The sequence below is a fragment of the Terrapene carolina genome, unplaced genomic scaffold, assembly GCF_002925995.2.
Source record: "Terrapene carolina triunguis isolate 2854851 unplaced genomic scaffold, T_m_triunguis-2.0 Scaffold706, whole genome shotgun sequence".
Classification (NCBI taxonomy): Eukaryota; Metazoa; Chordata; order Testudines; family Emydidae; genus Terrapene; species Terrapene triunguis.
In genome coordinates this window covers 3612157-3630945 of record NW_020665057.1, presented here as the reverse complement: position 1 = coordinate 3630945, position 18789 = coordinate 3612157, and the positions used below count along the sequence as shown (strand labels likewise).

The window sequence follows — 18789 nt, the reverse complement described above, 5'->3', positions numbered from 1 at the left end:
ACAGATTTAAAAGTAGCCATATTTGAACAAAAAAACTTCAGAAACAGGCTTCAATAGCACTTACAACAAATTTCTAATATCCATTTCAAAAGTGATCAGATAACATTTGCCCTCATCTGATTACAAAGTACAAAGCAGCAAACAAAAGACAAATATTTAAGATAGAGAAAATATTTGTCTTTACCTCCTATTTAAAGGAGGAAATTGGGGGGACAAACTCCCAAGTTAGTGCAAAACTCTTCTTCACTAAAAAAAAAAAAAAAACGGGCAAAGTGCATTAGTAAAACCATGACTCAGTGTATTAGACTGGGACACAATGAACGTCTCTCTGAGAGATGGAGAAAGAATGTTTTTCTGCACGCATATTTCTTCTAAAAGCCAATCCCCAATACAGATCCTTATCCTGTCCCTTTACCCCCAGACAAACAGTAGATGAGTAACTTCTTTTTTTTTTAAACTATGAGTACTTCCAATAATGTTACTGGAGAAAGCAACACACACATTCTGGTTTCCTCTGAAGAAACCAGCTGTCATCTTTATGGCACTTGAATTCTTAGCATGAATTAAGTCAGGAGATGTTACTTGTCCTCATTCAGAGACACTGCAAGAAGTGCCCAGACAATCTTTGGGAAGCACACAATCAGATTAATTCAGATTTACTCAATCTACTAATTAATGTTTTTTTCAGCTAATCACTGTGACTAGTTTGTTATATTCTATGTGGATAGGAAATCAAATATAGGGCTGTCTGGCCATCCTTGGCTTTTGCAGTCAAAAGGGTCGATCTCCCTCTTGGGGAGTTTGATCATGCGTTTGGAAGATGATATCCATGGTCATCTGGATCCCAGAAACCCACTATCTGTCATTCCGAACATAACCATTATTGGCTGCTTTTAGCAAATAGTGTGGCTGTACTGCCATTATCACTGTGCCTTGCTTAGAGAGGGGAAAGTCAATGATTACCACACACAGAAGCCTAACCTAATGCTATAGTTATGCCAATTTTGCCCAGCTTCAGCCCCTTTCCTCTCCTTTTCAGGAAGCAATGACTATTCACAGGTTCAGATGCCCTTTACACCAATGACATTCAAGATAATTTCCAGCCTGGTTTCTGGCCTTGCTCTGGAGTGGCGACTGGATGATGAAAGGTATACAACTCTTGTAAGACTTTATATATCTTGCCTCTTCAAACCTGCAAATTCAGTAGTGGCCCTGAAGGAATACTGGCAGATGGATAGGCCAGAACGACCTTTTCCATATCCCTGAGAAAACTGAAGTCCTGAACACCCATGTCCACCTAGAACATAAGAGGCTCCCTCTTATGTTATGTCCTTATTTTAAGGTTTCAGCCATGCTCTTTCAATTGAAAGCCCCATGGGCCAGACATGATACCAAAGTTTTGATGTCTCTCCTCCCACTCCCTCCATTACACAATTTGTACATGACACACCTTTATTGATTCTGTGACTACTTCATAACACAAGCTGTTATGTGATTGCTACCACATCTCAGGTCAGCAAGCAATTATGCTTTGCTGTCAGCCCTAGAGTATAGAACTTTCTTCCTTTTGTCACTGATCTTAATACATTTCTCCCCACTTTTAAAAAGCATCTTAAAATATGTTTCTACAAGTCTTTTTGGTGTGACCAATATGTGGAGTCAGTCACATATTACCATCCCTCCAAAAGTGTTCCTCTACTATATCCCTCTTTCTTATTTATTTGAATTGTAAAGTGATGGTTTTAATTAGGTTATTATATTTTAAAATGTTATGCTGCACAGTATTCAACGTGCCTCATTTGGGAGGATTCTTTATAAATAAAATTTGTATTATTGCCTTTTAGAAAGTTTTCCGTCCAAGTATTTAACATGAAAGGGAGAACAGGGATCCTCAACTACATGATTTGGAAAATATGATCTACCACCATGATGCTGGAAAAACAGAAAGTGAACTCATTCAGAAGCAACATCTTTGCTAATTTTATGGAAGTGAGAATGAATAAAAGAAATTACATGTATAGCCAATCCGGTGCTAATGACACAATCAGTTAGATAATTCTGCAGCTCTGACCAAATAGGTAACACCTGGATTGAATTGTATTTGTATAATCCTTTCATTGAGACAGCATCTATTTGGTAGAATGCTTTGCAGAAACTGAGTGACACATGAAAACAATTTAAACTGCTAGGTATGGAAAAGTTTACCATTGTAGAACAACATGCTGGCTGAAATTCAGTTTTTATGGAGGTGTAATGTATTAATAAATAACAGTGTTCACTAATAATGTGTTACGTGATAAGTCAGTTTGTTGCTGTTTTCCCTCCTCAATATTTCCCAGGTCAGCCTGTTTTGTTATTTAACACTTCTTTTTAGTCTTAGTGCAAACCGTGGCTTGTCAGGGAAGATATGTAAGCAAGTGTAAGCCACTATGGTAGGGCCCCGCAGCTTTTATCCCTCTTTCCTACATCTTTGGAATTGCAGAATTGAATGGGGCTAACAATTTAGAAGAGCTTGTTGTGTATACCTGAGATATCCAACTACTTCCAAAGACTGAAAATAACAGTCCATACATAGCCTCATTTAAGATGCTTAAGACAGGTTTTGAAAAACTGCTGTACAAGAAACTGACTAGCCATAGTGGGAGGCTAAACATATTTGCCAGATATATATGTGTGTGTGTGTGTGTATTTATTTTTTGTATACAATATAATGTTGGAAAGTGGTTCTATTAGTGAGACCTGTGGGCAATGCCCTGGTGAGAAGCTCAGCTCTGCCCCACTACTATTTACAGAGGGCAATAAGGGGAAGAATGTTAGGATCTATACATTGGGGGCTGTGTCGAGACTCTGCTTGGTGCTCCATCTTTTATATTGGCCTCTGGTTGGATAGTTTCTGATAAGTTTAAAATTCCCTTCTTCCCAGCCCCTCTTGCTGGAAGAGGGATATATTTAAATTTCTTCCCCATCCTTAAGAACTTCCTGGTTACTGCTGGGATGAGATGAGGCGGCTGTAGATTCATAGAATTTAAACCCAGAAGACACTATTAAATTGTCTTCTCGGACATACCATATATCACAGAACATACTATTTCACCCACTTACCCCAGCATTGAATCCAACAACTTATGTTTGGCTAAAGCATACCTTCTAGAAAAGCATCCAGTCTTGATTTGAAGACAGCAAGAGATGGAGAATCCACCACCTCCTTTAGTAGTTTGTTCAAGTGGTTAACCACCCTCCCTGTTAAAAATTTGTGCCTTATTTCTAAATTTAAATATATACAGCTTTAGTTTCCAGCCACTGGTTCTAGTTATGCTTTTCTCTGCTACCTTAAAGAACACTTTAGTACTTGGTATTTTCTCCCCAGGAAGGCATTTCCGCACTGTAATCAAGTCACCTCTCAAATGTTTTCATATACTAAACAGATTGAGCTCTTTAAATCTCTCACTGTGAGGAATTTTCTCCAGCCATTGAAGTATTTCAGCATCAGTCTAACCAATGCTGTACATCTACTCCTCCTCACTACTTCCATGTTTACGTGTCTAAGAATCATACTAGCTCTTTTCGCCACAGCAATGTATTGGGAGCTCACATTCAGTTTCTTGTCCACTGTGACTCCTACATCCTGTTCAAAGTTACTGCTTTCCAGGATACCAATCTTTCTCTTTCTGTCTTTGTCTCTGACGACTTCCAGTCCCCTGCTTTAAACATCCTTCCTCTCCGGACCAATTTAACGGTTAACCTCTTCCTTCCTCAGTTTTGCCTTGTAACCTCTCCCATTTCTCATTAACTGCTATCACACTTAACCTCCTGTTGCAATTATTCCTTTTAGTGACGACTAAAGCAAAATAAGAGCTTGCTACACTGCTGTAGTGCTTAGTGAAGATGTTACCTACACTGATGGGACAGCTTCTCCCATTGGCATATGTACTCCACCTCCCTAAGAAGCGGTAGCTAAGTCGACAAGAGAAGCTCTCCCATCGACATAGCACTGTCTACACCGGGAGCTCAGTCAATATAACTGTGTCACTCTGAGGTGTGGATTTTCCATAACCCTGAGCAACGTAGCTATACCAATGTAAGTCTATAGGATTTCAGTCCTCTGCTTTCTTTCCCGATGAAATATGGAAGCTACACTTCTCCTTTGCCATTTCCTTGCTTTTAATATACATTAAAAACTTTTTTTCTTGTTCTCTTTTACATCTTTTGCTTACAGTATCTCATTTTATGTCTTACTCCCATTTCATGCTTCCATCCAGTAATTACAAAATGAACAATTTTCACTAACATATCTTGCTGTTTTGGAGCTGGTAACCTTCCTCCTACTCTAAAGTTAGTTTGAGTTTTAAAAAATCCTGTGGTAATCCTGGACATACATGAAAAAGACACTCGGCTGTTTAAAGTTCAACAAGTATTTTATTTGAAGCATTACAACCTAAATCATCTCAACATGGCTCTGGCAGAAACATGACACTTTAGTCCATCACCTGCTTTTTGCATTTGAATTCCAGATCCAGGCTGCAACTGGCTCATTATCAACAGCAGACTAACATATAATGCAGTGCTAATCCCTGGCAATAAAGATTTGTAGGTAATGTAAGATACAGAAAAGACCACTTTAAAGATTGTCTGGACACTGCTGGCAAAGCAAAATGAAAAGTAGTAACACTTTTGGTAAACCGAAAAGTCCATAAAATAGAGAAAACATGCACAGGTGTATTGGAAAAAAATCAATAAAGACATTCTTTTGAAACAAATGAGATGACTAAAATAATAAAATGTATCAATATCCCACTAGTCAGAGATTGCAATATATAATTAAACCATAAACAATAATCAGAGCATATAAGACAACTACAAGCCTGAGACATTCGAAGCAATGCCATGGCAAGAAATCCAGAATCCCTTACTATCCACAGATGATGGGAATGGGAAGGGTAATGAGATTTCCACCTGAGGGTCCATCCTTTATAATACTCTTTGTCTAGTAGGTCTCTGATAAACCTAAACTCCATCTCCCTCCCTGCCTCCCCACAACTGCTGTGTCTTTTCTCTATTCCCAGAGCCTCCTGGCTACTGAAATAGGTACAGGTCTTCATGCTTCTCTTCCCCCACTGCTGTGAAGAAATGGGATTCCAATAGTATAGCCTTCCCACTCTATTCATGGCTGCTGTGATGGGTGAACAAGTCTCCATTCCTCATCCCCATAACTCAGCATCTGGCTCTGCTGCTCAGAGCTTCCTCAAAGTGCAGTAGCCCAACATGAAACTGACAAGATTTTTGATGCTTTCCATTAGTCTAACATCAGACTAACAGCAAAGAAACTGGTGACTATCTCATTAATTTCACTCCATTACTGACTGACACAGGAGCAGAAGCCCTAGATCTGTCTGCAGATTAGGGAGAAAACAACCCATCAGCAAATATAATGAACAGAAGCTTCATTTTTAGAAGTTTAAATTATGTAGAAATTGATCAATCAGGCCTCCTTGTATTCCTGGGAAAACACCACACATACCACTGGTGAACAGATACTTTGAGCTATGACTACAGTGTAGGGGAAACTGGGTGGTTGAGTCAGAAGCATTAAGCAGGAAAACATTCTTACACCCTGTCATCCCTCCTTCCAAGCTTGGTTGATGTACTGTAGCCCAACAACTTCAACTTCTGCTCCCAATTTCCTGCAAGACGTTGGTTGCTGGACATTCTCATCTCTTCGATACAATCTATAAATAGTAACCTTGTGCTCAAACCAAGTAAGAACTATTGCCATTTTCTTTAAGGTACATCATTTCAACGTACATATATTTATTAAACAGTGAAGACAGAAGAGTATTATAAGCCATAAAATTCCTAGAACCAAAACAACTTTTTTAGCATACCAAAACCAGACTGTCTGTGTTGTAGGTGTGGTATTTAAACCTAATCCCTTGCAAATTATCCATTGAGCGGTAATCAAGGCCCCATGTCCAGTGTTGCACATCAGACTTGAATTATGTAGCAGAAACCCAGATTCATGAAAAACTGACCTTCCTAGCACTCTCACTCTTCCTCCTCCATCTCAGTTCAATCTGTTATAATCAGTACAGTATCTCTAGTTTATTTACTTTTGGTTCATTTTATGTCTTAACTCTCCCCCCCTCCCCCCCCCCAATTACATGTATCTGAAGGATAGTGCCAAAGTACAAACAGCATTTTTTGGCCAAGAAAAGTTCTCATATATATTACAGAACAATGGAAAAACTAAACCCAGCCAATAAAAGAGTATAAGGTCAAGAAAACTGTGATTTTCAACTCTGGTCCTAAGCTACATTTTGTGGATTTTATACCTTGCTGATGCATGAAGAGGCCCTATATTTGACAAAAAGATATGGAAACAACCATTAATGTAGATATCCTTTTTTTTAAAAAATCTGAAGGCCACATATTTTCATTATAATTAGGCTTAACTGAATTTATTTTGTATTTGTTGAAATTAATCAATGTTTATTTTAAGCACTTTTTAGATTTTTATCAATATAAATTTTAATAGTGGGAAATTATGAGGAGACAAGACAATTACTTAATGATGGAAGACATTGAGGTTCAAAAAGTTAAAACTTTATAAACTGCTAAAACTACAAACTGTCAACATCACGTCAAAATATACACAAAATAAATTGCCACAAATCAACAAAGGGAATCATTGGAGTATGCACCAATGAAATATTTTCTGAAAATTGTAACTAGAGTTATATACACAGAGACTGTTTATGAGTTGCTGAGTAAATAAATTATTAAATGCAAGACACATCAAAGAAAAAAGATAAAAGCCAGGATTGGAAATGGGGACAGGAAGGCAGATTAGCTGAGCCTGCATACTTACAGAGAGAGGAACACATCTCTAAAAAATTACAGAATGCTTAAATAAATTAGAATTCTTATTATCCAAAAATTGCAAACAGCAGGGTTTCACTGATTTTATGAAGAAAATGAAAGAAAAATGAGACCCTCTTGCACCACTAGTTGCTCAAACTCTTTAGGATGTCAACATCAGTAAAATTACCAGTTTTGAGAATCAGCATAAAGTGTGGTATTTTCATGGTAAGATGTTTTTGAAATAAGACTTCACGCTCTTCAAAAATATTAAATAAATAGAACAAGGATATCAAACATTAAGGACATGACCAGAGAAATGTTATGAATGCACTGTGGCCTACTTTATGTGGCATCAACTACTTTGTATATTAAAATTTTCTTTACAGCAAAATTTGGCACAGGCATACCACTAACTAACTAGGATGCCACAAAAGCTTCTAATATACTGGGGCCCCCTTCACTGAAGTTAACATGGAATTTTAAGATAGCATGAATTGATTTGTCGCGTTTAGCAAGAGCCTGGTAAGCTTCAGGAGCGGGTTGTTTTTTTCTCTTTATAATGTCAGGCAATTAATTTAGGGCAGGTCTACACTTAAAAAGTTGCACCAGTGCAGCTGCGCCCTTCTAGCGCTTTAGTGAAGATGCTATGTCTCCTGTCAGCGCAGTTAATCCACCCGTGCGAGGTGCGGTATCTATGTCAACAGGAGAAGCTCTACACCAGTGTTAGGTTGGTATAACTACATCACTCAGGGGATGGATTTATAACTACATCGCTCAGGGGTGTGAAATTGATGTACGTTTGTAGCTGTACATCCCTGTCAGGTAAAATACATAGCAGTAACATCAACTAACTAAATAGACTTAAGAAGTCATACAGATATTTGGAAGAAAAACTATTATGGAGAACATCTGCTAACTTGCAAAAATGGACAGACACTTTATGTCTAGTCCTTTTCCATTCTACAGATTTCTCATCTAATAAAAGGTGTTAAATCATAGACTATCACTGCTCAGTCAGATGTTAAAATTATAGTTATAATCATGTCAAATCACCTCAATTAAGGCTCCTATTTTTCCAAGTTTAATTGTTTTCTTGTCCATTTTATGTCCAAATTTATTTCCAACTCACAAAATTTTATGATCTGCAACACTGAATCTTGAAATAAAGAATATAAGCAACTACAGAGAAGTCAGAAAAGACTCCGATATTTCCAGCGGCTTCTCTTGCTATTTTCATATATGCCAGACATCTTTATTTTCCTTCTTGAAAAAGCAAAATATTTCATTTCTAATCTGTCCTTCGAAACTCATATCCTGGTCTCAGCATTAGGAGTGAAAATTTGAGTTCCCATTTTATCCTGAATATTTTTTAAAGTAGCTTTTACAGAAGGTACTAATAAATGTAAAATAGGGAATAAGCAAAAAAGGTCTTTTCCATGTCTATGAAATATAGCTAGTATGTTGTTTCCTAGCATAGGAACATTTATCCTTTATCAACACATATCAATGTCTGATGCGCAAGACAATTCAAGATCCATGGGGCCCGATTATTCTCTCAAAAGAAAAAAAAAATTCCCAATGAAGTAAAGGTAGTAAGACAAAAAGGAAACAATTGAGCCTCTGTTGATTTGCTCTAAGATTTTCATTACTAATTTTCTGAATTACATCTATTAAAATTAAACGTGCAGCTCCACTCACTGTTTCAGAAATGAAGCATTTTATGCTACCAGCCCCTTCACTGGAGTTAGCAAAATATTAGGTGGAATATTGTTTAACAAATTCAAAAGTGTATTTTTAAATCACTTTAAAAAGGCTGCATAACCTTATTACATTTCAATTAAAATACCCCCCGTCTAAGTTTTTAAAGGAAATCTTGCCATTACCCAACCAATGAAGCATATGACATCTTCAAGTCCTGTATTTCTATATGAAATTAAAGTAATGGAAAGTACTGATACCCTTGGTGGGGATGGATAGAATAGCTACCATAGATATGAAAAATAACCATGTATTGAATTAAGATTAGACAGGTCTCTGTAGACACTGGATATAACAGCCGAAGAAGAAAGATTAGCCACATCATGCTTTACTGACTAATGGTTGCCTGATTATACATAAATTGCATCACCTATGAACCTAGGGTCTTGTCTACACTACCGTGCGGGGTCAATCTAAGATATGCAACTTCAGGTACATGAATAGCGTAGCTGAAGTCGAGGTACTTAGATCTACTTACCGCGGTGTCTTCACTGTGGTAAATTGACAGCTGATGCTCTCCTGTCGACTCTACTTGCACTTCTCGTTCGGGTGGAGCACCGGAGTCTACGGGAGAGCGCTCAGCGGTCAATTGATTGCGTCTAGTATAGATCGACCCCCCGCTGGATCGATTGCTGCCCACTGTTCCGGCAGGTAGTATAAACAAGCCCTTTGATTCCTAATGGAGGCTCTGGTAATTCTTTCTTCATAATTTCCAACCTCCTCAAAGCATAATGAAAATTCTGTGTACTGAACTGTGCCAAAAAAAACAAGATTAGAAGTGAGAGTAAAGAGCAATAAATCAGAAAATCTGATTATTGGCCATGACCAGGGTCAAGTTTACAACTTGCAAGACAGTGAAATGAAATTCTTACATGGTCATGTTGGAGGGAGAGGGAAAGGTGATCTTGGCAGGTCACAGCAAGGCAGTTGTCATTCTCTACTGAGTATTATAAAACAGGTAGTTTGCCTATATCAGACACTTAGTAACTTCCCTAATTGGAACCTTGTTTATAAAACTTTCCCATGGTTCATAAAGCTCTCCAATCATAAGAAGCATGGAATAATTGTCAATTAAGGATAATATAATTGTATACTTATGCCCTGTCTTACATCCAAAATATATTAAACCACTGAAATGTAACTATTCTTTCAATTAAGGATAGCAGCCAGCAGGTGGAGAACATCAAGAGTGCATAACAAAGGCAAGATGATATTTCTGACCAAAGGCACTGGGGATTATTCAAAGTTTTATTAAAAGCATTCATGATATCTGACCATTCATGAAGGACAGAGAGAAATTGGTTTTTATGCTCTCCACTGAAAGAGCCACACACAGTAAACTGCATGGGATGTGGAATGAATCTGAAGGGCCAAAATCCAGGAATGTGTATGTAAGATCTTAACTACAGTTTCTGTTAAGAACTTTTCATATAGGCCCAGAGTCCACAGCTTGGTCTGGGGCATGAGGGCTAGCTAACAAAGAACAATACATGGCTAAGAGAAAGCTGGGGTAGACAGACAACCTTGCGTGTTTCAAGTTGATGAGCAGAGTCAGCATGACTCCAGATGGTGAGCCGTAATTGGGTGTCCTTATCGCAAGTTATACACACACAAAGCACTGAGAAGGGCCTCAAAGTTAACTCCCTGGTGCAGGAAGGAGATAGTGATACAATATCCCCCAGATGCCAGACAGAGTTCAGGGAGAGGCTTAACATGATTGACATAAGTCATCACACTCTCCCCTCACAATAGATGTATGCCAATCCTAGGCCACAGAAATGCAAGGGTAAAACTATAAACAACTGTTATTGTTGAATATTAATTACTGCTTCTTTGCTTTTAATCTACAGGAATATACCTGTTGGTCAACCGGAAGAGCGCTACCTCATTCCCCTGGAGCCCAAAATTAGGATTTAACCTATATACTTTAATAGGAATAGTTTCAGGGTAATTACCTGTGTGTTAGCAATATGTTAATTTAAGGCATGGGCAGAGCCATTATGTAATCTTTTAAACCATTAGCTTATTGTGCTTATCTTGTCTTGCTGCTAGAACTTATCCAGGGGCTTGGGACCTCCCACCCCGTCGCTTCTCTCCACCCTATGAGCACCCTATATAATCTATTGTAATCAATTATTTTGCAGTGTCTCCGAACCTAATAAGCAAAGTGACACTCCGTCAGCGCTGTGCGTAATAAACCCTTGTGCTTGATTCTACATGGTGTCCATTTCTGTTCCTTCAGAATCCCAACAACACTACTGCAAAATAAGTATTTTACAAATAGGAAAAAACGAGACATAGCTATATTAATTGACTTGCCTAAAGTATGCCCAGTGACAGCTGGGAACAGAACCTTAACATCTGACTCTCAGTAAACCATAGTCTCATATCACTTATGTAATCCACAATATACTCTAAGATTTAAAATGTGTGTAGGTATTCATATTTTAAATCTTTTCAAATGTCTCTACTGAGGGTGGGTTGAAGGAGCTGTTATGCTACTTCATTCATTCATATTTGTACTATATGAAGCAAAAGAGTGCAAGTGTATTGTAGGAATGTGTTGTTCCCGAATCGTATGCCCACGAGAACGGCAAACTGTTCCCTTGGCAACGAGGCAGGAATGACCTTGTTCTGGGTCTATGTTTGGAAAACTTATTGGCTAACCTGATATCATCTTTGCAGCTGGTGTTTACGCGCTTAAAAGATGGGTTTGTAATCTCATGCTCATGTATACTGCCTGCCTTCTGAATGGGCAAGAATGTAACCACTCAGATAAATTGTAAACAAAGTAAGGAGAAGAATAAAAACCCCAGGAAAGGTTTTTTCCTGAGAGGCTTTTGCAGGAGGCTTGTAAAGCTCTCTGGCTACCAACAAACCTGGTGTTCTGTTTCCTTTCCTGCGTCGTCACCACAGTGTATAAAATCATAGTTGTAGTCAGAAAAGTTTGTACACAAAATGATATCTTTGGAGTCAGCAGATCTGTTCTCTGTCTACATTCTAAATGACAAGGCCCCATGTATTTTGTGGCTATACTCATCCTTTACCACAGAACTGTCTTCCAGAATTTAAGCTTTCATTTACAAAATAATGCCTCTAATGCAAAAAGAACCTTAAAACTATAACCCAAATGTTAATCAAAACAGTACTGACTTCCTGAGCCTGCAGACAGTCTGAAACAGTAACTCAGAGGAGCATTAACTGTCATTTGATAGATTGTTAGCCCTGAAACGTGAAGTTTAATAACATAAACGTGAGCGTTTAACTATTTCACTACTCATCGTTTAACCTTAAACATACACCTAACGTGTTTATCTCTATAGTTCTCACACGTGGTCCCAAACAGCCCCAGCTGCTTAAAGTGTCCAAGTCTACAGCTTCCCCAGATAACTCCCATTATGCCGCTGGGCATTGCTGGTCCAAAGACATGCTGCTGATCACTGAGTAGCGTGAAACCAACACCACAGCAACACGGGGGCTGCCCTAACGGCGACAGACTTTCACACTTCATCCGGAGCCTGCGTTGTCTGACGAAAGGGAAGCTGCTGCGGAGCCTGCACGGCAGCACCCAGGTCCCTGCAGCAGGAGGCAGGACAGACTAGGCGCCGCCTGCCCCGCGAGCACCAGGCTCTGCCAGCAACAATGCCCGCAGCACGCGCCTGCTGCCGTTAGGGCCCGTTCCGGGCGGGCCAGCGCAGCGGGGAGGGAGCCGGAGCCCAGGCTGAGCGGAGCGCTCCTAACCGACAGCGCAGCCACCGAGAAAGCGGCCTGCAGAACCCGGATCACCGGGGAAGGCGAGAGCCCGTCACAAGGCGCAGGGCCGGGCTCGGTAACTACCGGCCCCACGGCGCCCACAGTGCAGTCACCTCCGAGGGCAGAGCCGGCCACTACCCTCGCGAAACTGCTCCGGGGGGGGGGGGGGGGGGGTCCCCTGTGATTGCGGGAAGGGGGATGTGCGCGGTCCAGGGCGGGGCTGAGCCCGGCTCGCGGCTCCGCGCGCGCACACATGGGGGACGGGGAAGGAACAACGGCGGTCCCGTCGCGTTCTGCCCCGCGCATCAGCACAAGAGAATACGGCCCGACCCGAGAAAAACTCACATGAACCGGGGGAAGCCGGAGCCGAGGTCACCGCCTCCGCCGCAGCGCCCGGATTAGGCGCGAGAGAAAGGACCCTTCAGGGCTGCCCTGAAGAACGCCTGCTATGGGAATGGATTGTGCAACCGTAGCTCCCCTAATGAGCCATTTACAAAAGTTACATACCCTCCGCAAAGAGCCCGCGTCTGTACCCTGAATTCGCACGGGGAGAACCTCACTTTACAAATAATTACAGTTGCTAGGCATCAGCGGTGTCACCCTCTTTCCCGGCAACAGAAACCGGGGTCCTTTTCCTAGCGCCGGCGCTTAGTGATGAGGTAAGAGACGCGCGGGGGGGCCAATCAGTTCTGCGGCACCTGTTCGCGCACAGGGGGTGGGCTCTCGCGCTCGGGAGGCGGCGGCGTCCTCGTAAAGGGTCGGGGAGTTTCGGAGACACACAGCAATGTTTGGAGTAGCAACGGCGGCGCGAGGGCCCCTGTAGGTGGCTCGTGCCTCACGCCCAGCAGCTGTAGCAGGTACCCACCCTTGTGCCCTGTTTCACCCAGCTCCGCTACGGACTCGCTGCTCCCCCACCGGGCTCGGCTGCTCCCCGCGCGCCGTACTCCCCGGGGAGGAGGGTCCTTGCAGCCACTGCCCTGCTGGGCCCCGCGCGCCGTAACCCTGGGTGGTGTCTTTGCAGCCAGACTCTCATGCGCTCTGTACACAATATTCTAGTGCCCCTTCACCTAAGCTGTCCACCTTCTGATCCCTTTTTTCCCTTTCCCCAATTAAAATGAATAAAATTATGTTCCTTGGAGAAAGAAAAGCCCATCCTCTTCCTAAAAAACAGTGCAGGATTCTTCCTTGCAAGATATTGCTGTTTCAGTGCTTTTCAGACTGATCCCTTTAGAGCACTTCTGTATGGCTCCCAAACTGCGAATCTTATCTGTCTTTCAAGAAGTGTTTCTTCTTGCTAATTGCTTCAAGGACTGAGAACTCCACCTGCTAGAGGTGAGGGGGAAACCATCTGGTGAGTGTGGAGGCCAATGCATTAATTTTTGCAAAACTAACAAAAAAAAGTTTCCGATCATTATCATTAGGAAGATATAATCACTTCATGGTAAGAAGTTTAAGCGTGTAGTGAACTGCTTTCCTGAGTCTGCAGATAGAGAGCTACAGAGACTCTATTGCTCTTGGTAGCATTGCCAAGTAGGTGCAGAGTAAATTTACATGACTTCCTGTCACTTTCTCTTCTGCTTTTCAAAACCCTAGGAAGCATAGTGAAACCGATAAGAGTCAAGTCAATTAATGCGGTTGCATGGTAATCTTTGAGCAAGGGCCGAGACGGAGTCCAACCATTTATGGGTGAGGACCCCAAAATGACAGCTGGAGTAGAGGATAGTTTGGGGAGTAGCAGAGTAGTGGATTCTTAGCTGCCAAGGAGGATGAAGGGGCAGAGCACTTTTTCCTTCCAGCAGTCTATAATGAGGGGAGAGGCATAAAATTTATCACCCAACAGTTACCTAAACAAAGATAGAGCCGCCCAATCAGGGTCTTGGGAAAACAATATTTCCATTGCCCATTTTCTTGGGGTGAGACTACCTTCTCAAATGTGTTACCTTTGGCTCTTCTGCTGGGCCTACTCTCAAATTTCCTATCTGCTGCTGGCTAGTAGGTAACGGATAAGTGTATCAGGTCCTCGCCCAGTCTGAGACTTGCAAGCTTTCCAGCAGCAGTTCAACAAACTAATTAAAATAAATCTTCACCCTGGGAAGCTGCTTCATGTCTTTTATTCCCTGAATATTTGTGGATGATGTCTAAATTGAAGGAGTAGCAAATATACAGGACGATAGAACTTTTTAAGTGCAAAGTAACCTGGAGATAGTAAAGTAAAGCATGCCTTGCTGCAATGAGAGTGCCAATATTGAACCATGAACCCGGGAGAGAAGAAACAAATATTGTGCATTCAGAATTGAGGGAAGTGATCAAGCAGCTGCATCCAACATACTACAATTAGATTATTTTTATGTTGTTTTCTTAATAGTGTCCTAATATTACTTTTCTTTTAACAAAATGCCATAGTTGTAACTAAGGAATTGGGACCATAGGTGTCCATAAGAGGATCTTGATGGTCTGAAATATGAAAATGTTTGATTTAAAAACAAAACAATAAACCTCAATCTTCTAGTAGTCTGTTTTAGTTTTAACCTGTTTAGAAGAAGGGGCTTTAATTACTTCTTTTAGAAGACTATCTCACTTTCTTCCATGCCTGGATTTTGTTATTAGAAAGAGTGAGGCTAACATGTACATACAGCAAACGTATAACAATTTCCGATTAATCTTTTCCCACTTTCCCTTCCTCCTCCCAATAAGAGAGACTGAGGAGCGATGGTGTCTGCATAGTTTCTTGCTTTCACTGTTTTACAAGTTGCATTGTTCTATAATGAAAATAATGGGCACCCTGGGATGTGAATGGGTAGGAGACATGAACATGTTTAGCTCTTCTGTATGATATAAATAAGCCTCTTCCTCAATTCTTTTTCAGTCTGAGCTGAGACCTAGTTGTTGGATTGTCCTCAAGGACTCACCAAATACACAGTCTTTTTACATAATTTTTTCTTTAATGAACAAACCACATCTGAGATTTGTCAACAATTATTTTTGCAAAATCTAATGCACAAAAATTGGAATTGGGGGAAAAACAGAATTGGAAGTAAAATCGAGAGGAATTCTTGAAAATTACAGGCAGGTGTCTTACTTATTGTAGAGTGAATATAACTGAAATGTGAAATAAACGAAGTACGACTACAGTATTTAAGTGGAGGACTTATAAGGTTTATGTCTGCTAAACTTAATGAATGATACAATAAATCTATTACTGTCATTGTACAATAAGTTTGACAAATCCAGTATATTTCTGTAAAACTGATTCCACTTATTTTCTTTTTTCTTAAATCCACCTAAAATATTAAAATATGTAGGTGCTTATATTTGGTTCCTCAACGAGTTTGGATAGCTGTTTTGTACTTGTAGAAGGATTGCTTCTCATTTCAAAGATCATCTGGATAGCCAAGGAACTTTTTAAAAGAGGAAATAAGCATATTTAAGCATACTTAAATGCTATCACATTTTCATTCTCAAGAAAAATCTTTACAGTGGGAAGTTCTTGGTCAGAATCTCACACTTAATTACATTCAGATTTCTGAAACTTTTGGTAAAAGCGTTTTAATGGAAACAATACTGCTTCACTAAAGTTTACATTGTGTAATTCCATTTAAGTATATCTAACTAGTTTACAAAGAGGTGGAAAAATGTCAAGGTAGTAATTTAAGTGTTTGTATGATACATTTGACCACCAGAGCCCAATTCATTACCTTTTATGTCCAAAGAGGCTCTTCTGTATCTCTTGTACTTTTAGTACGTTATTGAAACTGAGTTTTGTCCAGCCTGTTAACTATTTTGCATATTTTTATTATGAATACCAATTTTAAATGAGTGGTTCCCAAACTGAGAGCTGTGGAGCGCTTGCTTGTGGTCATTGATAGCTGATTGATCACATGGTCTGGTTTTCCTTTTTTACTTCCAGCTGCTACATTTTAATAAAGACAGCTAAAAATGCTTTTTTTTTCTTAATCTTGCTTTTTCTAAATTAGCAGTTGCTGTAGTTGCAGTGGGAATGTTAAGGGATTGGGAACAGAACAGAAGATGGTTCATGAAACAATTTCTATTAAGTTATGGATTTGGTTAAAATAATCAACTACATTAGACGCATTGTTTAGTTGCTCCTATTTTTTTTAATTATTACTTTAAAGGCAGGATTGTTTTAGTCTATTTTAATTCTGGAAAACTGCATGATTTAAATAAGAAACAAAGTACCTATATTTGCAAAATTTAGAAACTTATATTTATATTTCCTTTTTCTATAATTAGAGGTGGACATTCTAGTTCTAATACCTACTACATTTGCTGAGGAAGACTTATTCATCCATGGTTTGTGCACTGGGGGGACTTTCCAGCGTAGGGCTTGAACCTGCAAACATTTATTGCCAGCTCTAATAATCATTAAATGGGACTACCCATGGTAGCGTGTTCTCTACCTGGTAATAAGTATTTGCAGGATTTGGCATTAAAAGAAAAAGGTACAGTGAGACCCATTAGTAGTGTTCACCTCACATATGAACTTCTTAAAAATATTAGGGTTGTAATAGGCTATTACTGGTGTTGGTTAGTGTTTGTGGGTCCCGTAATGGGATTTTAAGATTTATTTGAATGGAGATCATGGAATTGGGAGTATGTTCTAGGCATGGGATGCAGCATGAGTCACTTCTGAGACTAAAGTTTCTGTGCAAGACTTTCTTAGCGGATGTGTTAGCCTATCATGCCTCTTTTCTACCTCAGATACTTAGCATATCATACCTGGAAGCAACTACTTAATTTTTTGCCATTTTGAAAATGCCAAGGTACAAATATAGTCCTCTTCTCCCCCCACCCACTACAGTTGTTTATTTAAAGTTTTATTCATGTCTAGTTGTATTGCAAAAAAAAAAATTGATGCTTTGCTTATCATAATTGGTTCTTATAACTTATAGAATTGTTATATTTCTCCGTAGAAAAAAGGCTTTGTGTACAATCAAAACCAAAGAAGCATGTGTGTCTATGGGGTAAATGGGTTGGTTTATATGTTAAGTCTCCAGTCCTGCAAGCACTTAGCACTGTTTAACTGTAAGCGTAAGACTGTGTGTAAGCGTAAGACTGTGTGGGTAAGCGTTCGCAGAATCAGGGCCTTAATTTATAGAAGTCATACAGTTAAGTGTTGATATTGTGACTTGCTCCAAACAGGCAGATCCCTGCACTTTCACCTCTTTGAAGTCAGTGAGGTGCTAATGTCTATCTGTGTAGGATCAGGGCCAAATAAATGTACGCTTAACTGAAGAAATACAAAAAAAGTATATCTTTTAAAAAAAATCTGTGTTGGGTAATAGAATAAAGCATTACTATAAAAACCTTAGTCTATGCTGTTTCTCATTTATTTTCTTAAGATAGCAACTACATAATGGCACAGAATATCTATCAGATTACTTCTGAACTTAGTATTTTTAATGCATTCATTTGTGGCAGAACAAATGCTTAACTCTGTCATATGTTTGTAGATTATATTTGCTGTGTACAACAACCTTGTTTAAAATTTAAACCAAAATGGCCAAATATCGTCTAATTTTTATTGTTGCAAATTAGGATTTTCAAAATATGAAGAAACGTCAAATCTGAAACTTTAGTAAGAAGTTCCATTTCTTTTGTCAAACATCAAATTTCAGTGTGTAAAGTTAGGCAGCATTAGCTTAAATACAGCACACATTACCTAAACATTAAATATACAGCCCATATATTTGTTATATTTACACTCTAGTCAGTTATTTCTACATTCAGTGTATGTTTATTTTAATTTTTTGTTTTAACTCAGAGGGAGAATGATTCACAAAGGGAAGCTGAGAAGCCCATGCTATGGACAAGGTGGCATTCCTTCAGTAAAGAGCTACTCTTGACTGGCATATTTTTTAGTATTACATGCTTTATTTTTCTTGGATAACTTTCTCAGTGACAGAATGACCTTAGTGAAATGCTACAGGGCAATATTAAGCTAGAAAGGGAAAAAAACTAACTAGTATTCAGATTCCTCAGTACTTTCTAAACAATTTTATTTTACTAAGTGTGTTGTTTCATGTCACTCTTGAGATGATGGAAAACTATGACTGGCATGTAGGGAACACCGGGGACTGGGCTGCTGGGTGCAAGAGACTGGCAAAGTCATCACACACATTGGAACTCAGCTTCTGACTCCCACATGTATCTCATCAGAATAATCCACTGAGCCTGCCTGGCTGGGCTCGTATTCCTATTTTATAGCTTCTCCTTACCTGAGCACTGATGGCTCAGTTCTCAAATTTTGAATATTTTTGACTCCACCTACCAGGGGAATTTGCTCATGGAAAAATACTGATCCACCCAGTGACTAGCAGCCCTTAGCTTCTGGATGGTTCTGGACACTTCAGGTAAATAGTCTTACTATGTCTTATTGCATGTGTACACAGAGATACAAAC

General features: G+C 39.7%; 2 protein-coding genes across 7 annotated transcripts in view; one reads left to right on the top strand and one right to left on the bottom strand.

Annotated features, from left to right (window-relative positions):
- Positions 1-12796, bottom strand: part of AIMP1 (aminoacyl tRNA synthetase complex interacting multifunctional protein 1) — a 63140-nt gene extending 50344 nt beyond the window's left edge. The window contains exon 1 of one of the 2 annotated variants that reach the window (XM_024206573.1): positions 12715-12796. In XM_024206573.1, the coding sequence (XP_024062341.1) occupies positions 12715-12716 (2 nt within the window). In that variant the 5' untranslated portion in view covers positions 12717-12796. Of the gene's footprint in view, positions 1-12482; positions 12513-12714 lie in introns of those variants that run through there. The other variant, XM_024206576.2, reaches the window with a different exon arrangement.
- Positions 12797-12913: 117 nt separating this feature from the next.
- TBCK (TBC1 domain containing kinase) overlaps positions 12914-18789 on the top strand; it is a 180116-nt gene continuing 174240 nt past the window's right edge. For 4 of the 5 annotated variants that reach the window (XM_024206570.3, XM_024206571.3, XM_024206567.3 and 1 more), the window contains exon 1: positions 13102-13226. The gene's annotated coding sequence lies outside the window, so the exon portion shown is untranslated. Of the gene's footprint in view, positions 13029-13101; positions 13227-18789 lie in introns of those variants that run through there. The other variant, XM_024206568.3, reaches the window with a different exon arrangement.